The sequence below is a fragment of the Anas platyrhynchos genome, chromosome 7 (assembly GCF_047663525.1).
Source record: "Anas platyrhynchos isolate ZD024472 breed Pekin duck chromosome 7, IASCAAS_PekinDuck_T2T, whole genome shotgun sequence".
NCBI lineage: Eukaryota > Metazoa > Chordata > Aves > Anseriformes > Anatidae > Anas > Anas platyrhynchos.
In genome coordinates, this window is record NC_092593.1 from 29,389,038 (window position 1) to 29,407,222 (window position 18,185).

At 44.9% G+C, this 18,185-nt stretch overlaps 1 protein-coding gene across 21 annotated transcripts in view; it reads left to right on the top strand.

Annotated features, from left to right (window-relative positions):
* The window catches only part of HDAC4 (histone deacetylase 4), a 233,279-nt gene that overhangs the window by 204,485 nt on the left and 10,609 nt on the right, over positions 1-18,185 (top strand). For 14 of the 21 annotated variants that reach the window (XM_027461718.3, XM_027461717.3, XM_072041163.1 and 11 more), the window contains 5 exons: positions 692-779; positions 2,096-2,215; positions 4,308-4,405; positions 13,253-13,371; positions 15,122-15,255. In XM_027461718.3, the coding sequence (XP_027317519.1) occupies positions 692-779; positions 2,096-2,215; positions 4,308-4,405; positions 13,253-13,371; positions 15,122-15,255 (559 nt within the window). Of the gene's footprint in view, positions 1-691; positions 780-2,095; positions 2,216-4,307; positions 4,406-5,488; positions 7,275-7,387; positions 9,280-13,252; positions 13,372-15,121; positions 15,256-18,185 lie in introns of those variants that run through there. The other 7 variants (XM_027461722.3, XM_038182532.2, XM_038182533.2 and 4 more) reach the window with 7 other exon arrangements.

Below are 18,185 nucleotides of genomic sequence, written 5' to 3' on the forward strand. Positions count from 1 at the left end.
TACTCCTGTGAATTGTTTTAAGCTAAAGGCTGATGGCTCACCCCGTGTGAGGAAAGCAAGGATACGCAATTAATAGCCCAGCAAACACACTTGTGTCCTGGCATCACAGCTCTGACTGCAAGGTGGCAGAGCAGGAAGGCTTCATGAGGCACGAGCTGCAGTCAGGCATCTTGCATGTTCTTCATACAGCAGGGCTGGTGTTAGGGCTTTGCATACTTCATGTTGCAGCCCTGTATCTGGTTTCATGCCCTAGGTGCTTCAGTGTAGTGTTCTGAGGCCTCCAGGAGCATGTCTGCTCCCTGCCAGCCAATGCACATAGCATCTCAGTGCTCCAGTCCTGCTCTTCCTTTCTTTTTCCTCCCTACCATGTCCTCAGCCCATCTGCTCTGGTCCCCACCTCTCACACCCAAGGTTTGAGGGTCACCTGTGGGCAGCTGGCAACGAGCAGCATCTCGTTGCAGCGGGGCTGGGAGAGCACCTCCTGAGAGATCAGGAGACACCTGCTGCCGCCTGGCTGGTTTGTGTTCCTAATTGAGCACACATGCATCTTCCAGAGAGGAAAGCAGAGTGAAAGCAGAAGAAATTTCTTCCTACTGTGTTATGTCTCAGATGATAGATGCATTGGGACCAGGGAGACCTATATTTAACACCTCTCATTTTCCTCTTTTCTCCCCCTTCTCATCACCTTCAGGGGTTTCTGCTATTTTAACTCCGTGGCAATTGCAGCCAAGCTGCTCCAGCAAAGACTGAACGTTAGCAAAATCCTAATAGTGGACTGGGTGAGTAAACACTGGTTCTTACCCTTCAGGAGAGCAGGTGGAAAATTAAAAAAAAATATATTATTATTTTTGATTTCTTGTGGGGCCAGCCCAGACTTTGTAAGTCAGTGAAAAAATGTTGTTTGTGGTCTGTAACCCAAAATCTGTTTGGTAGGTTGGTATTTTTTTAATGTTTCAGTAAAAGAAATGCCTATTTAAAAGGCTTTTTTTTTTTATTTCAGAATAAAATTGTAATTAATATAAAAGAAGCCCATAATGCAATCTCAAGGATGGGTAACTGCAAACTGCGATGGTTTATTTTTTTAGGGATGGTTTTTGGCCTTAACTGCTATGATCCATCCCAGCTTTCTTTTCAAGATGTGAGGACTGGTTGCCGAGAGGGATATGGGCTGTCGGGCATGGCTGGGCCGGTGGTCTGGATGGTCTCAGTGTCCTGCCTCGGGGCCAACACAGCCTCCGTGCGTGTGGGCTGGCAGTCAAAAGTGTTCCCTAAATTGGATCAAGACAGTGAAATATTCTGCAGACAGTGCAGTGGAATTGAGAAAGAGCTTGTTTGTGATTTTGCTATGGTGATGTATAGATCTAAAAACGTGGCAGATACATTTTATTGATTTAAAAATGTATTTATGTGGCTGTAAAGACATCTGAGTTCCTGGGTATCAGCCAAGATATCTTTTGATTAGATTGCAACAAATCTCCGGTGGGCAAGACCCACGAGTTAAAATGGATATATTTGTCTTTTTGTTTTACTGGATGGACATCCTTTTCCTCACTTCCCACCAACTGTTTTTCATGTCACAAACAGGAGTGTTTTGCAAACCCATCCTACTACAGGCTGCATTTCTGCACCAAGTAGCAATGCAGCAAAGGGTGTGGGCAACAGGTTTGTGTCATTTAACATCACTGGGCCAGACCTGATAACTTTGCAGGGCACTTCCTATCACTGGTCACCCTGCAGACTGATTAAAAATGCAAATTTAGGGCACCTAATACAGCCTTTCCATCCCCAACCTCCCTCAAGACTAAGTATAAATCCAGTTCTCTCAATCCAAGTGAATTGGTCCTGGTTTTAGTTTTGGTAAATGTTTGAAATTGTGTTTATTTTCATTTGTCTTGCGTGTTAAATGGGAAGTGTAACCTGAAGCCAGCTGTGCCAAACAGGTTACTCTCATTTGCAATAAACTGCTTCAATTAGATCAGCACCAAAAAAGCTCAACACCAAAGAAATCCCCTCCAAATCCCAAGTTGATGGCTTTAATCTGCATTCTTACTAAGGCGCTAACCTCCCTCATATAATGCACTCTCTGTCCCCGAAGGATGTACACCACGGGAACGGTACTCAGCAAGCTTTCTACAATGACCCTAATGTTCTTTATATTTCACTACATCGCTATGATGATGGGAACTTCTTTCCCGGCAGTGGTGCTCCCGACGAGGTAAGAGCATGGATCTGCGTAGCCCCCACCCGCGTCTGCTAGGACCTGCTCGGGGTTTTCAGCCAGGTGCCCCCAAAAATCTTGGGGTAGGGCTGGAGGGAAGCTCCTGCCGCTGCTCCCACCCCTGTGCTCGTTTGCGCTTGATTGGGAGCGCTTTGCCCAGGCCTTTGTGGTTGCTGTGCTCCTGTCCAAGTCCTAACAGCCGTGGGCATCGTGTCCTGCCCTGAGAGCTGGCAGGAGAGCGTGCGCCTTGGCAAATGAGTGCAATTAGGCTGTGCAGTCCTGGTGGGACAACCTGTTCCAGAGCCCTGTGCCAGCTGTCCCAGACAGCATTTTCTTCTACAAGGAACAGGGCTTCATCTATTTTTCCAGCCTTCCCCCTAATGGCCGCTGGCTGCTGCAGAAGGGCCGGGCAGCTCTTTCTCCTCCAGATGGACGCTCCTGCATCCATCACCTCCTTCCCTTCCCTCTGGGCTAGCTGGAAGTATTGTCCTTCAGGGATTCGGGGCCAGCACACAGCATCTGAAGACCCAGACCCAGGGACACCTTCCCTATGGTTCACTCTCCCATTCAGCATCCCTGGGTAGCGACATGAAAGCTAAAAATGCTAAAGGATGCTGCAAGTGGGCAGCACAGACACAATCATGATTTGAATGATAGAATCAATGAAACCTTCCCTGCCCTGTACGGTACAGTATGCTCTTCCAAGCTGTAGTTTTGGTGTAATTTTGAATTTGAAATCAGTCATGCCTAAGGAGTGTTCTGTTATCATCCTCCATATCTGACTTATCAGAGGGAAATTCTATGAAATGCTAGTCCTGCATCCTCTGAGGCATTCTAGATTACATCTGAAACCTCCTAGAATTCTTACCCTGTCAGTTTTACATGTTCCCGTTCAGCGAACATCGATGTTTCCATTTAGGTTTCTAAAGAAACTGGAACGTAACGCGATACTCCTTCATTACCCTGTTTGTGCGCTACTGTTCGGGGAATAGCAGCAGCTCATTGCATCAGGCTTAATTTCTGCTTCAGGATGCACGAAGGCCTGAGACCTACTTTTTTTCTGCTGACTCTTTAAATTAATAATCTAATGATCTCGTTTACAAAATACCTGGTATTGTAAGGAAACACTATATATATACACATATATAGGAAATTCTATACCTGCTCCGTATTTACTATTTCTAGTAATTTTTAGACATGCCATTCCAGACTGAATACAACAAAAAAATACAAAATAAATTAAATTTAAAAGGGATAAGTAACCCACCTTGGATGGATGTACCCCCTGTGTTTTTCTACCAGCACTATTTGCAATAATACAAAGAATGTGAAATAAAAGCTCTGCAGCTTTTTTTAGCTTAATTATCTGGCTGTGTATTGTATACCAGAATTCTTATTCAATTATTATTATTTTTTTCCGTATTCAGAGACCTGCCTGAATGCAGGCTTTTAAGGTTCAAAATGAATGGGGAAAGCATGGCTTGTTTCTCAGCAAATGAGTTACTGGAAACTCTTGTTTTATTTCTCAGTTCTCACTTGTTTCGCTTACTTGCAGTGGATGGGAGGGTGAGGGCATTTGCAATACAAGCAAGGATAGGGATTTACTTAAATTTAGCACCCACGTGTCCCTCGAGCAGTGGAAATCTCTTCTTCGTGAATCATATTTTTCCCCAGTAGAGGGGGAGCTCGCTCTGATTAAAACTGTTTTTTCCTCCCAGTTGCAACTACAATAAAATACAAAACTGTGCTTCTGAACATAACTGAAAACAAATTAAGGGAAGGTATTGTGTGTAATGTGCTCTCCTACAAAAGGACCCACTTATTGGTGAGGTGTTTTGTGGGTGAGCAGCAGTCAAACGCAGCCTGCCTACAGCTGCCATAAGCATCATAGCATTTGTGAGCAAGGAGGAGCTTTATTTTTACTCTTGTTTGGGGACTGGGTCACTCTAGAGAGAAAAATTAACCTGGCTGCCACTGAGCTATTGAATCAAAATCCATATTCAACTGGAAAAGTCCTGAGAGAGCAGAGAGGTGTTGCCAGAGTTCGCTGTCTCTGTATGTGTAACTAAGTACCATTTCCCTTTTTCAGGTTGGCACAGGAGCAGGAGTTGGTTTCAATGTTAACATGGCCTTTACTGGTGGCCTTGATCCACCGATGGGAGACACAGAATACTTGACTGCTTTCAGGTAATATTCAAGTTTTCCTCTCACAAACGTATTTTTCACCTAAACTGGGTTTCTTTCATCTTGTGTAGTCCTTAATCTTGAGCCTGTCTCTTACTAAGTTAAGAAACGCAGGTTTTTCATCTTGTTGCAGTTAACTTTCAGAGTGCCATGTAGAATAAAGATGAATTAAGTAAATAGGATATTTCTGGCCATAAGGAGTGTATCTGTGACATTAAGGAGATAGACGTAGTTGCTGCTTAACACTGATTGATGTACGAATGTAAAACATCTACTGATACGAATGAGCTCTTCTGTTGCTGGCTAGAAACCTTTTTAAGCTCTTTGGGTGGGTGCTTCTCTGGATAAACCCACCTGGATGGGGAGGGAAACCCAAAACAACTTTTCACAAGTTACCATGAGTTGAAACTTCAGAGTGCAGCTGTCCCAAGGCTTGAGACATTATTACTGTGATGTATGCAATGGGACCTGACTTCTAGGCAAGTTGGCCACGCTGTCCCTCTCCTGCAAGAGCTGTGCTCATGACTTCCACCCCACCTCACTCCCAAGCTTACCTAGCAAAGGGACGTGGGCTTGTTTCTATAAGCCTTTTTTTTATTTATTTATCCAAAACACTGAATTTATTTCCCCTGTTCTACCCAACTAGAATTGGAACCAACTGAGCTGTTGGTTTTGTGCTTTCCTTACTGGGGTCTGGTTTCTCCCCAGAAGCAGCACAGTGTGTTTTATGAATAAAAATACAACCATCTCTGAAATAGGCGTTACTCATCACTCAATGCTAGTGTGAATGCAGGTAAGCGGGGCCGTGGAGCTGAATGAATGTGTTGCTGGGATATCCTCCTTGATTAGCAGTACCTAATGCTGTATGTAAACCGTTGCATTGGGTCGTACAAGCATATTCAAGAGTGCTCTGAAAAACTGTCGGTGAGTTTGCAAATGGAGCAGGGAAAGAAGCCACTTTTTGAGCCACTTGTTCCTGTGCTGATGGTCTTATCCATAAATGTCATACTCATGTGTGATACCTGGGGATTACAGGGGCATCTGCAGGGAATCCTTTACCTGATCCTTATTTTACTCTCATGGTAGCAGCATCAGAAGAGGTGTGTGAAGCAAAACACAGGTTAACAGACCTACTGCCATGTGCACCCAGGCTGTCGTCTCTCTGACCGGTGTCACAGCGGGAGTGATGCAGGACTGGGGGTTGAACATCTTGCTGTGCCAAGCAGCTAAGGCGCAAAATACATGTACCTCAATAGTGTGATTGTACATCACTGCTGTTCTGGGGACTTGCTGCAAGCCTAGGCTGATACATTTGCCTCCCAGACCCGTAGAGAACGTGAAAAAGAAGGTATTAAAAGTAACTCTGGAAGCAGCAGGATAACAGGATGAAACAATGACAGATCTTTCTGAGTGGAGGAGAACCTGTAAGTAATGCAGTAGTGAATAGAGGCCTGTGTGAGACTACACTTTCCTTTCCGATACTCTTTCCAGGAGAAGGAATAGAATTCCCTGGCCTCCTGGATGTGTAGGCTTCATTTTTCTTTGAGACTGTCCTGTTCCACCCTGTGTCCCCCCACATGCTGTGGGTCCTGCCTCCCCAGCGTGCCTCTTTTTTTAACAATTACCAGTTGAAGTGGTTTTCTGTCCTCAAACCAAATTTAGTGAGCTTCTGGCGAACACCCTGCATAAATTCAGGGGGACACACGTGCCAAAACATGAGATGCAAATTTCTGGCAATAGCCAGATGGAATGTCGGCTTCACGGAATAGCATTGCATGCATTAAATCTGGGAGCATTATTTTCTCTTCTCCACTGTCCGTGTATTTGTATTCAGTTATACTGAGCAAAAAGGGCTTTTACTCCTCAGCATGCCATTAAAAAGCCTTCAAAGAATGTATACAATTTAAAATAACATCTAGTCAAATAACTGTCATTTGTCTTGATGTTTTATTCCTGTTACAGGAAAGCAGCACTTTCCTCCAAAGTGGAAGTCTGTTTATCCCAGCAGTCAACAAGACTGATCTCTTCATTATAAAGAGAACCTGTAACTCGCAGCTGAGTGACATACTTGCTATTAAATATTAATTGAGTTTCAAGGCTCCTGGAAAATTGTTCAGACCAGTCTACACCGTGAGACCTTTGCCAGCCATTCCTTAATAGACGCTGGTGTCTTTTTGCCCAGAGACTGCAGCTATTTGGGGAACATATTTTGTAGCTACTCACAGCCCTTATTTTGCCGTGGTTTTTGGGTAGCGAGGTGCTTTGTGACTCATCCTCATAGGTAGCACCTCCCGGAGCCTGCCCCATGTGCACACCTTCAGTCAATAAGTTAAATTGGAGGCTTTTTTAATCTTATGCCAAGTTTGGTCATGATAATACATTATCAAGTGACCTTTTTAAATCTTAACCAGCTTCTTTGAAAAACATTTTTTTCCTGAATCTTTCTATTGATTTTAATGTAAAATTATGCTTTGAAGTTTTCAATTTATAGTCCCCTGAGAGTTAGAAAGTGAAGGGAATGGGTCATATATCCTTTTTTTCTTCTTTTCTTGTGTTCGCCCCTTGAGACAATGCATGCCTTCAAGGCAGCACCTTGTTATTCCACCCCATCGAATGCCACGTTGCATTTGCTGGGGATCAAACCTAAGATGAAGAAAAGATAAGAAAATTGGCCATAATGAACTCCAGAAGCAGCAGGCATTTTCACCATGAACTTGGAAACTCACAGTGGAGAACTGAGCTTTAATTCAAACCAGTCCAAATGCCAAACTGTGAGGCTTTGAAGTCTGCAGAGGAATCAGTGGAAATCCTTTGAGCTAGGCAAAGATACTGATATACTTTTTCTTTTTCTCCTTTTTTTTTTTTTTTTTTTAAGCCTTAACTCTTGACATGCTTGTCTGCTTTTAAGGAAGAAAGCCATCTTTCTGTATAAAAACACTGGAAGAAAAATATGTATCATGCTTTCCATTTTTTCTCCTGTTTCAGGATAAACAGGTATTCGGATCTGATGAAAGCATGTGCGCTAATGAAATAATAACTGAGATAATTGTCCTCATAAATCAGCCTCCTGATGAATGAATAAATAAATCCCAATTAAACTTATCATCCCCGCACTGAAAACCTGCTTCAGACCACGTCATTTCACCCTTCCCGGAGAAAGAACAGTAACTTGCTTCAAAGGCTTTCTGCTGATCACTTCTTCGAGCCATGTCAGCCTCCCTGTGTTTGCACTGCAGCGTTGTGCTGGACAGGGTAGCGTGACCTCTTAATATTTATTAGTGCCGCCGAGCCATTTCACAAGTGAGAACAAGAGTTAAAAATGTGAAGCGGAGAGCAGCCGTGCCTTGCACTTTGTCGCTTATTGTCTTCATAACTGAGGACTGAAATCACCGGCTGCAGCCGCGCGCTGCGTCCCGTCCCGAGGTTGGGGTGAAATCACGGCTGCTAAATTTGGGGGGGAGCAGGGTGGGGTCGCCCCGGTCGCTAACAGACGTTGAGTCTGACAGCAGTGATTTGGGAGTTCGCTGAGAGCTTGGCGCTCCTCCACGCTATCGTAACTGCGCTCTGCCTGCCCTAGACAGCATTACATTATAATTTAGCTGACCATTTACTGCGCAAATGTTCCACGGCTGAAGTCACCACCAAAGTATGTGGGCAATACAGATCTCACAGATTATGCAGAAATGTATTAAACTCTAACGCGTAAAATGCAGGGCATATAATTTAAAATGTCCCTAACTCATCAAAATGTTATTGGTATTCACTGCTGTTATTCCGTAGTTATAGAAACAAACGGTTGTAAAATTCCCCCTTTTTTTTCTTTTTTTTTTTTTTTTTTTTTTTTTACCAGAGTCTGTTGTTCCCTGACTTGTTATACAAGAAATAATGTTTGCTCCTATAAATTCTCATGACATTTTCAAAGGTTGTGTAAAAGTATAGTATGCAAACCCAGCTAGGAGACCTGCCGAAAAAATGTGAAGGCTGTGGCTAGATCCCTGTTGCACGAGAACAACAATTACTTAGTGAAATTAAATTGTATTATACACAGGAGTTTTCCTCTGAATTTGCTGTAAGAAACTTTTCCTGATGATTTTAGCAGTTGTGTCGTTTCATCTGATTTTTTTCCAACCCTGACGGCAGCCTCTCGTGCAATTATAATTCCATGTAGGGTTTGATTTCGTGTTACTTTTATTTTTATTTAAAACACCTCAAGCAGAAGCAAAGCCAGGACTGTAGCTTGAGGGGTCCCTCCTCCTCCTCCTGCCCTTCTCGGACAGACCGGAGCAAGCGTTGAACGGGTTTGGGAGCCAAGTTGGTGGGGGGGGGGGGGGGTTGTTCTTTCCTTCGATCCATAAAACGTTTCAGAAGTGAATAAGGGGGAGGGCGGAAGCTGGTGGTGTTTTGCCTGGAATCGTTGTTTCTGCATTTTAAATTTCGTCCTCTCTGATGCTTATTTCGTCCCCAAACTCCTAATCCCTTTTGACGTAGCGAATGACCGTGGAGATGGCTGCTTGGAGAAACAAAGACTGGAGCCTTCAGGAAGCCGATTAGCCTCCGGAGCAGTGGATAGCGTTTGGGTTTATATGGCCAGCAGTGGGAAAAGAGGTTCTGAAAAAAGTGCTCAGCCTTCTAAGTTGCACTGATTTGCTCGCTGCAATTGAGCATTTAAAAGAATCCCCAATAGAACTGTTTAATCTGCCTGTCATTTATTAAGCGTTTAATCGGTGAATTGGCCAGAAATAGACTAAGAAGGAGTCAGTCTTCTGGAAAATACATATAAAATTGTATATTTTCCCCCCAGATGATTGCAGAACATGATCAGCAGGTTTTGCTGTTTGCAGCCATCAGTGTTAATGCATAACTGTTCAGCTTAGCCATATTCAAAGTCAAATGAAAGGATTTACTTTGTGCTAAGCAAGCAAAACAATCAGCCAAAATATAGAAAATTTAAAGGTATAACCCTTGTGTTTAAAAAAAAATTGGCGTGGCTTGAAATGAAGATTCAGTGTTGTGAACCCTTTCATTCCTCAGTGAATAACTTTGCAGCCACCTTAGCCCTCAGTTGAAAGACCCAGTTTCAGAGAAAACTGCTCACCTTCTTGATAGTAATTTAAATCTGCGAATAGTATGATCATCAGGGCAAAATCATAGGCTTGTTTGAAGTTTAATTGTTGTTTTCTCTTGGGACTTAGCTTTAATGTGATGGATCTGAGCGAAAAGGGTATTTTCTTCTGTGCACAAGAAAAATTCAAAACCGAAAGACTGAGTTAAATGTGCCTGAAACGCTGTCCGCAGATGAAATCTCAGAAATACATCACTTGAAAGCGTTTCACTTGGGCTTTCGGTTGCCTCAGTCCTAAAATTTCACATGTGAGTCTCATTTGTTTCAATTAAAAGGGAAGAAGGAGGGAGCGCAGAGGCAGGAGGGCTTTGGCACGCTGCAGCCCCGGGCAAAGCCTGGAGCTCCTCCGAAGCCCCATCCCCGTGCTCCGTGCTGTCACGCTGACCATGTGTTGATTCAGACCAGGGTAAAGTTCTCTGGGCAAAAATATAGCTGCATATGTATGGGTGAGTGTCAAGCAGAGCTGGGGCTGTGGCTTTGGAGCGCTGGTGTAATACTGGAAAGAGGAGGAGGTCAGCAGAAAGAGCAGCCCGTGAGAGTCGGACGAAGGGAAAGGTTCAAGTCCGGATTTGACAGCGCTCTTGTGCTTGGGTGAGCGTGGCAGTCATGGCACTGAAAGCATCACCTCGCTTTTTTGATCTGACACGATGCCCCCTGGCACTCCTGTGGGTCTTGGCAGCCTCCGAGCACACACATCTCCCAGCCCCCTGGGCACAAAGCTGTATGTTGGGCAGCCTCTGTCGGTCCATCTTGGATGGGGAGCCAGGGGACCCTGCTGCTCACAGTTCTTAACATTTTGAGGGACCAGGTAGAAATTTATTTTGCATTCAGAGCACTAATAACCGCTTAAAAATGAAGCTGTGTGCAGGGGGCAGCCCGTTGCTGCAGTATGGTCACCGCGTCCTCTGGACATCCTCAGCACGGCTTCTTTTAACTGCTGTCAGAAACCGATTGATTTACGTCTAACCAGCAAGCACTGCTTTTTCTCTCCCCAAATTTCTCCGGATGGGTTTCACCTCCAGCAGTCAGAGCTGCCTGTGCAGTGTCTGTGCCACTAGAGGGTATCTCCGACCTGCTATCGCCGCGCTGGGGCTCTCCTTCGGGTGCCTTCGGACCTGGCCAGCAAAACCTGGTGGCCCCGTGGTTGTGCTGGTGGCTGGATGCTGCCAGACACACGCACGGGTTTGGGTTTGCTCCGTCGGGTGATGCCGCACAGCAGCTGAGGTCCTTGTAGCTCTCGTCGTATTGTAGCTTTGGAAAAAAAAAATTGATGATTTTAGCAGTTCTGCTTGGGTTAGGAATTAAATAGCTCAGCAGTACTTCAAAGCCCAGGGAAAAAAAAACTTTGCCACGTGCACTTGCTTCAAAACTGCTGGTTTAGTCCTTTGTCAAGGAGGTGGTTTCTACTTAAAGTGTCTGTGGGTTTCACTAACCAGGCTTTGTCGGCTAAAAAGCCAGCAGCAGGAAAATACACTGTTTTGTCTTCCTTATGTAATAATCTCTCTGAGGACAAAATGTATACGGCAATTAAATTGTTTGAGGAAAAAACTAAAATTCCGCTTTCATATTCTGTAAGAATTAAAATCTTCCTCAGTACAGAGAAGGCGAATGCTGCCCAAAAAGTTCTGTGACCTGTAACCACCAGCAGAGAATTACTTTATTTTCATAGCAAGGAAAAGAAAAAAAGATCCCTTTTTTTGTGCAGGTTTCCATGTCTCTGTGCAGTGAGACTCAAAAGCAGGAAGATTGCAAAAAAATTAAAGTTTGAGGGTTTTTTTGGGCTGCACGGTGTCTCAGCATCCCAACCAGCCCTGCGATGTACCCAGTGTCCCTGCCTGCACGGGGACACTGCTCAGTGTTGGCAGTGGAAACTCTGTGGTGGGTTTGACTACCACTAAAAGTGGCTCGTTGCATGGTAGATAGCAATACTACCTTAAACTGAACTGTGCAGAGGGCAAAATGGCATGAGATCAGATCAGTCTTGGGGCAAATACCAAAGTTGCTGAGCTAGCAGATGTCTTGTGGCTGTTTAACACAGATGTAAGAGGAGATGGGAGCTTTTGTGTCTTGATAGCACCTGGGCAATCTCAGCAGAAAATAGACCTTCCTGGGGTCTTTCTGTTTTTCAGAGCACCCAATAACTACTACACTCAATAAAGGAGCACCTCTTCTGTTCTCAGAGCATTCTGTAACCACTGTAGTCAATAAGGGTGAAGCTGTCACGGCTACAAAGATACCTAGAGGGTTGTGTTTTGGTATAAATTCATTTCATGCTCCAGAACACTGACCTTGGCAGTAGCCATTCCTAGGACAGGGAATCAGGGAATGCTGCCATCTTCAGTACCATAAGGGATGGCAGTGTTCAGGATTCCCTAGTCATACAGCTGATACCGAGGTCTGGAGAGGTATCTCCAGGATTGGGTTGGTAAGCTTATAAGGGAAAAAGAACATAATTTGGAAAATATTCCTGTATACAGGGGGCCTTGAGATTAACACCTCTTTGTGCACCTCCTTGCTTTTCCACCATTTCCTGCAGTTATCATTGCCTGATCCAAAAACTGAAAATGATTTTCAAGCCCATGGATGCGTGCACGCCGTGTAAGGTGGTATTTATCCAAGAGTGCTTACTACAGGCTTTGTTAATCAGAAAAGATTGTGTGTGACTGTCATGTTTATTCAGAAGCTCCGTTGCTTTCACTTTTTTCATTGCTGTGATTTCAATTCTGCTGTGTTTGTGCTGGAGCTATTAGATGAAGAAGCAATTACTTGCTCTCTGCAGAACTTTCCCGTTTCGCTTAGTTGGCGTATTGACGTGGGAAGTGGGGTGTTTGCAACCTCATGGATTTTGCACAGAAATTTAGTAGATTGAAGAGAGAAATCAGGGTGAAGATGCGTTTTGCTGAGAAACCACAGAGATGCAATTTGGTCCATTTTTAGAGAACAAGAGGTCAGAGGATGGGAAACTGGGATTCGCACCCAGATGCTGGGTGCATTTGGGCTGGATATTTGCATGTTAAAGCTCATTCACTGCCTGTGGTAACCATCCAGCACTGTCGACTTTCTTTTGTTTTGTTTCTTGGTGGGCCAGCTGAGCAGCAAGTTCATGGACCCGAGGCTGGCAGTGCCCCAAACAGCTGCACGATGCAGTGGCAAGGGTAGCGCTCACCTGCCCCGCGACATCCCCAGCCTTTCATTATGGGTCATGAAAAGTGCAGCATGGAAAAAATAAATGGCTTTGCAGATGCTGCCAAGACTAATGGAGATGTTTAGGAGGAGCACAGGGCTGTAGCTAGGAGACAAGTGCCACACACCGTGGTTGCTATAGGACAGGTTTTCCAGGTGGTTTTGCAGTCTGGGTCAGACGCCCTTTTATTTTCTCCTTATGCCCTCAATGTCCTGACATATGAAAAGCAAGATATGATCACAAATGGAAAACACAATGTATGGCAAGTTATTTCCCTGGTCAAAACCTGAGGTTGTCAGCACAGAAAATAAACGTTGTTGAAAAAATAACATGAGAGAGGCATATTGACTTTATACTGTGTGGTGTAGCATTGCAAGGTTTTCTGCCAGCCAGGCTCTCATCCGCTAATTAAAAAGGAAATGGACTTTGCTACTGTGGAGAAACACCACGAGGCTTTATAAACCATTTTCTAGATGGCTTAAGTGTTCCTTGGTTTGTCTGAGAGCCAAAGTAACGTGTCTGCCATTGTTCAATTCTGTTGCAGAACGGTAGTAATGCCCATTGCCAACGAATTTGCCCCAGATGTTGTGCTGGTGTCGTCTGGTTTTGATGCGGTGGAAGGCCATCCTACACCTCTGGGAGGATATAACCTGTCGGCAAAATGTAAGTTGTGGATGGAAAAACAGCAAAGATCTGAAACTGGTGTAAATTGTTGCTGTCCTGGGGGCCAAATTACAATATATCCAGGTTTTATCTTTTGGGAGTCTGCTTTCAAATACCTTATTTCAATGGCAAATTTTTCAGACTTTTTGTTGCATTTGCATTTGTTTTGTCACTACGTGGTATGTATTTTAGTCTGGCTGAAGCCTTTGCTTTCTTGAAGCATTGCATATTTCACTTTTAAGTGCAACTAAATTACTCAAGGAAATTACCATGTCACTTGTACTCATATCTTGGTGGAAGACAGCTGCTTAATTACAAAAAGTTACATTGTTTTAATGCAAAATTGCAGAAAGAGGCAATGCCAGATATAAAAAGATAAACCCCTGCTCTGAATGCTAGTAGACATCTACTTCTTCCTCTAGGACACCTTAATAAAAATTTGGGCCAAGTATATTTTTTCCCTATCCTTGAAACAATGACATGGGTCCACAAGAACGTCCCTTTTGCTTTGCATCTGTAATGTTTTGCATTGCACAGGAGATGCACTCAGCTCCACACATACACACACACACACACACAACGCCTCCTTTTTCACAGTGCTGGATTTATCTGGTACTGTGTAATTAGGGTCATTCAGGAAAATAGTTTTTCTTGCAGAAGCCAAAGGATATTTTTTAAGAGTTTGTTTCAGTCAGGAAACTTATTCTGTATGGTGAACTCCAGACCTTTGCAAGGTAGCTGAACCTATAAACTTTATACAAGAATAAAGTGAAATAGATTTACAAGAGAAGTTATTTAAGATATCCAGAAACACTTTGTAACAAAGAGCTCTTGTTTACCTGCCTGTTGTATTCCCCATGTTGTGCTACTCTCACAAAATGTGAGGCTGGTTACTGCGTTACGTGCTCGGCCATGAGTCTTTTATCTGGCTGTTAACTTGCCAGTTTGCAAAGGCACTTGCAGGGGCTACGAGACACTGCAAAACAAAAAGCAGGGAGCATGGGTGAGGGTAGAAATGTGCAGAGTTCTCTTTCATTTGGATTTTTTTTTTTTTTTTGAGGGGGAGGGTTGGTCTGAGGACATGTTTTTTAAATCCTCACAGCTTGGTTCTGTTTTGTTTAAAGGGTAGAAATGTATTGTGTGTCATATGATCAAAGCCCCGGTGCCCCAGGAATTTTTATAGCATATTATATACGGGAAGGAACGTCTGTTAAGGACTGGATGTCAAATATCTCTGGGGCGCTGCGATGCCGCTATCACAACTGAGAGCACCGGCAGCAATTTTGCTGCTTTCCCCTTGCCCTCCTCCCCTGGTGCCTCCCGCACGACTTCTCCAGCGTCGCCTTTTCCTTCTCACGTCTCATGCAGCAGGGCGAGGGTGGCTCCTTCCATCCTCCTCCTCCCTTTCCCCGGGTGGCCTCTGCCACCACATCGAGCCCAGGGGCTGCCGAGAGGGCTGCCGGGGGGCTGCGGTGCCCCTTGCCCGGATAACCTCCAGCGGGGAGGCTGACAGGGGCAGCGGGGTGCGGATCCATCCCGCGCTGCTGCAGCGGGGAAGCGTGGCTGGAATTCCGAAACGAGCGCATGAAAAATCAAACCTGGCTTATATTATGCCTTTAAGTCCGCTCGGATCCCTTGTGGTTTTTTAATATGATGTAATTCCTTTTTATAACGCTTTGATCCTTCGCCAGGAGCCTGATTCCAGCGACAACCTCTGCCCTTCTCTCGCATTTCCTCTTTCCCCTCGCAGGCTTTGGGTACCTGACGAAGCAGCTGATGGGCCTGGCCGGAGGCCGCGTCGTGCTGGCCCTCGAAGGAGGCCACGACCTGACCGCCATTTGCGACGCCTCAGAAGCATGTGTTTCTGCTTTGCTGGGAAACGAGGTATGGGGAAACAAAAAACATGCCACCACAAGGCCACGGGGGCGTTCCTGGTGGCACCTGCCAGGTGCCTCAGCCTCTGCCCCCTTGTCCCACAGAGTTTCCAGTTGTGGCATTGACTTTGGGCTTCTTGCTCTCCAAAATAGGGAATCTGCCCAATTTTTCTCATTGTTTCCTGTCCTTCCATTTGAAGGAGACAGGTTGATTTAATGAGCACATCTTATATTATTTTTACAACTACCTTTGTTTGGCAATCCGCACTTTAAAAGGATTGAAATAACTAAAAATTTGCTTTTATTCCTTCTCCAAGTAGTTTGCTTTGGGCTTCCAGGGAAATGACTGATTAGTTCAATTTCATTCTGAAGTACTTGTCCAAGTCTTCCCCTCTCTTTGCAGCCCCCCTCCCTAGTGGTTCAGCAGACTTTCTCCACCGGACAGCTTGCTTGACACTGTTTCTACTGTATTTTTCCTTGACATTATATTTTCTACATTCTGCACATTGCTGTGTTGAAAAAGCCTTAACTGTGTTACAGAAGTTGGCAGGAAGGGCCAGGGTATTTGATTGCAAGATAAGAGCAAGGCAGAGAAGTACAAAAAGGAAGTCTAGTTTTTGGTTTCTGGGGAAGTCGGGGTGTTTTCCTACAGAGGCAGATACTTCGGCTTTTCTTCCTGTTCTTGCTGCGGTGGAATTAAAGAATAAATTATTCAGATTCCTCGTGGTCATCCTCCTTGATGCAGGAGGATGGCTATTAGCATCCGCTGTAGCTGGCACCATTTCTTCCAGCATGACTGATAATAGAAATGTTCCCAGTGGTGGCATTTGACCTGTTTTAGGCTCAGGGTGTTCAGGCTCTTCATGCCCTACAGAAATACTGCAGCAAGTTAAGTACGGCGATCAGTTGGAGCAGCCAAATCTCAGACTGGAGACCTTGTGCATCTGCCATGTCTGTACCTTTGCATACATTTCTGTTCGAGAAGCATACATGTATTTCTCTATAATTTGTGGGCTTGTGAGTATGAGCAAATGGTTTGTTTGGGTCAGGCCTCCTTCTTACTGGACACGTGTTCTCCACATGGAGGACAACCACAGTCATCCAAATGGCTGAGTCTTGGGCTGACACAGTAGACTGCAAAAAAAAAAAAGCCTTGCATTAATTTTCTGCCTAGGAAAATTGCACCTCACTCAGAGAAGCATGTGTTCTCCCAGCCGGAGCCATGAACATGGTCCCTGTTATCTGCTGCAGTTGTAGCAGGGACTCTGGAGCTGTTCAAAGCAGTTGCTGAGGATTGATGACGTACATCAAAACAGCAGCACAGTGCGATTCCTTAGGCTACATATAACTAAGAAATGCAGCCTTGCGGGAGAGAATCCATACAGACTTGAAGTTGGAGGTGGCTGAGAAACCCAGGGCTTGGCTAGTGTGTTTGCATTTTTTAGGCTGCCTTTTTAATTAAGAGATTGCCCTCAGCACCCTGTGCAAATGAGCAAGTCTCAAAAGGCTGTGACGAGTGTAACAGGACATGAAGAGTCTGCTGCGGTGACTTCAAATGCAATAGACCTCTGAAGGCAGCAGACTCGTCAACAAGGCAAGAAATCTTCCTGCCTGTCAGTGGAGGACACAGGTTCCTCCTAAAGCTTTTACCTGCTCTGGAGAACACAACTGGGCCCTATCATCTCCGCCCTTTGCTGAAGATGCCCTAGTGCAGGAACTGATGGAAGCCACGTGGTCACCATCTGAAGGTGCAGCACCACAGAGAGGAGAAGCCAAGCAGTATTTCAGCTCTAAGTCTGCCTCCAGGAGGAGCTGACTTCTGGGGCTGCTGGTGAGCCCTCAGCAGGCTTGCAGTGACTTGGTGACCATCAGCCTTCCTCAGGTCTGGGAGGTTGGATCTGCATGGAGGCGCAGATCTCCTGTGTTTGCTGACTCTTCTTTGAAGAAGTGCTTTGTGTCGCAATATCCACACTTTGTGAAGGGACAACAGCACCTGGGGAAGCCCCTCAGTAACCAGACCAATAGATCAAAACATCAACAAATATCAAAAAATAGATAAAACAGCTGGGTTTCATAAAAAGCATCTGCTTCAGTCATCCAGCATCCCATCTCCAAGCATCCAGAGAGCATCCATTCCTTGTGCTTGGCCAGACAGTTCTGATAGGGCTCTCAGTGTGATCCAGCTCATCAGGCTGTGCTCAGCCCTCGGGACAGCCGAAAACTCAGGAGCCAGCTGCTACATCAGCACAGAAGGAACAGGGCTTACATTACACCTATTTCTCATAAGGTGATGGTGATGGCACTGTTGTCCATACAGGCAATCCCTTCAGCTCCATCCAAATTTGGATGCAGCCAGCTCTAGTGGCAGGATGCACTTTGAAGGAGAGACTGAGGAAATAACATGTGAAAGATGTCATTCCTCTCGCTTAATGTACTGCTACGATGCAGGCGGGTGACCACAATGTGGTGTGAGGATCTGTGTGCAATAAATAAGCACTTGCTCCGAGCCATGAATGTGTTTGGAAGGGTGTAGCTTCGGGGAGATCTTAGCACTCACGAGAGCTTGGATGTTGTCAACTGGCTGAGTGTTTTCATTTAGCAGAGTGAACATTGATCCTTAAAGGTAAAAAATCCTTGTGTTTTTTTTTTTAATCACCAAATCAGGACAGCTATGAGGCGCTTTTAAATATTTAAAGATGGACCTGTGCTCACTTTTCCTAGGTGGGCCATAAGACTGCACAGATATCACGATAATGTTCTCTTACCCACACATCAAAAAGCAGGAAATACTAGTTTTATCAAGGTCTTTTATAAAATCTTTTTAATGCAAGGAAGTTGGAGGGAACTGCTGTTGCTTTGTCCCGCGGCCCTTTGATGAAGTTTGATATACAGCGTGTTAGACAATTTTGCATGCACGCACATGGACAGCCAGCTGCGGCC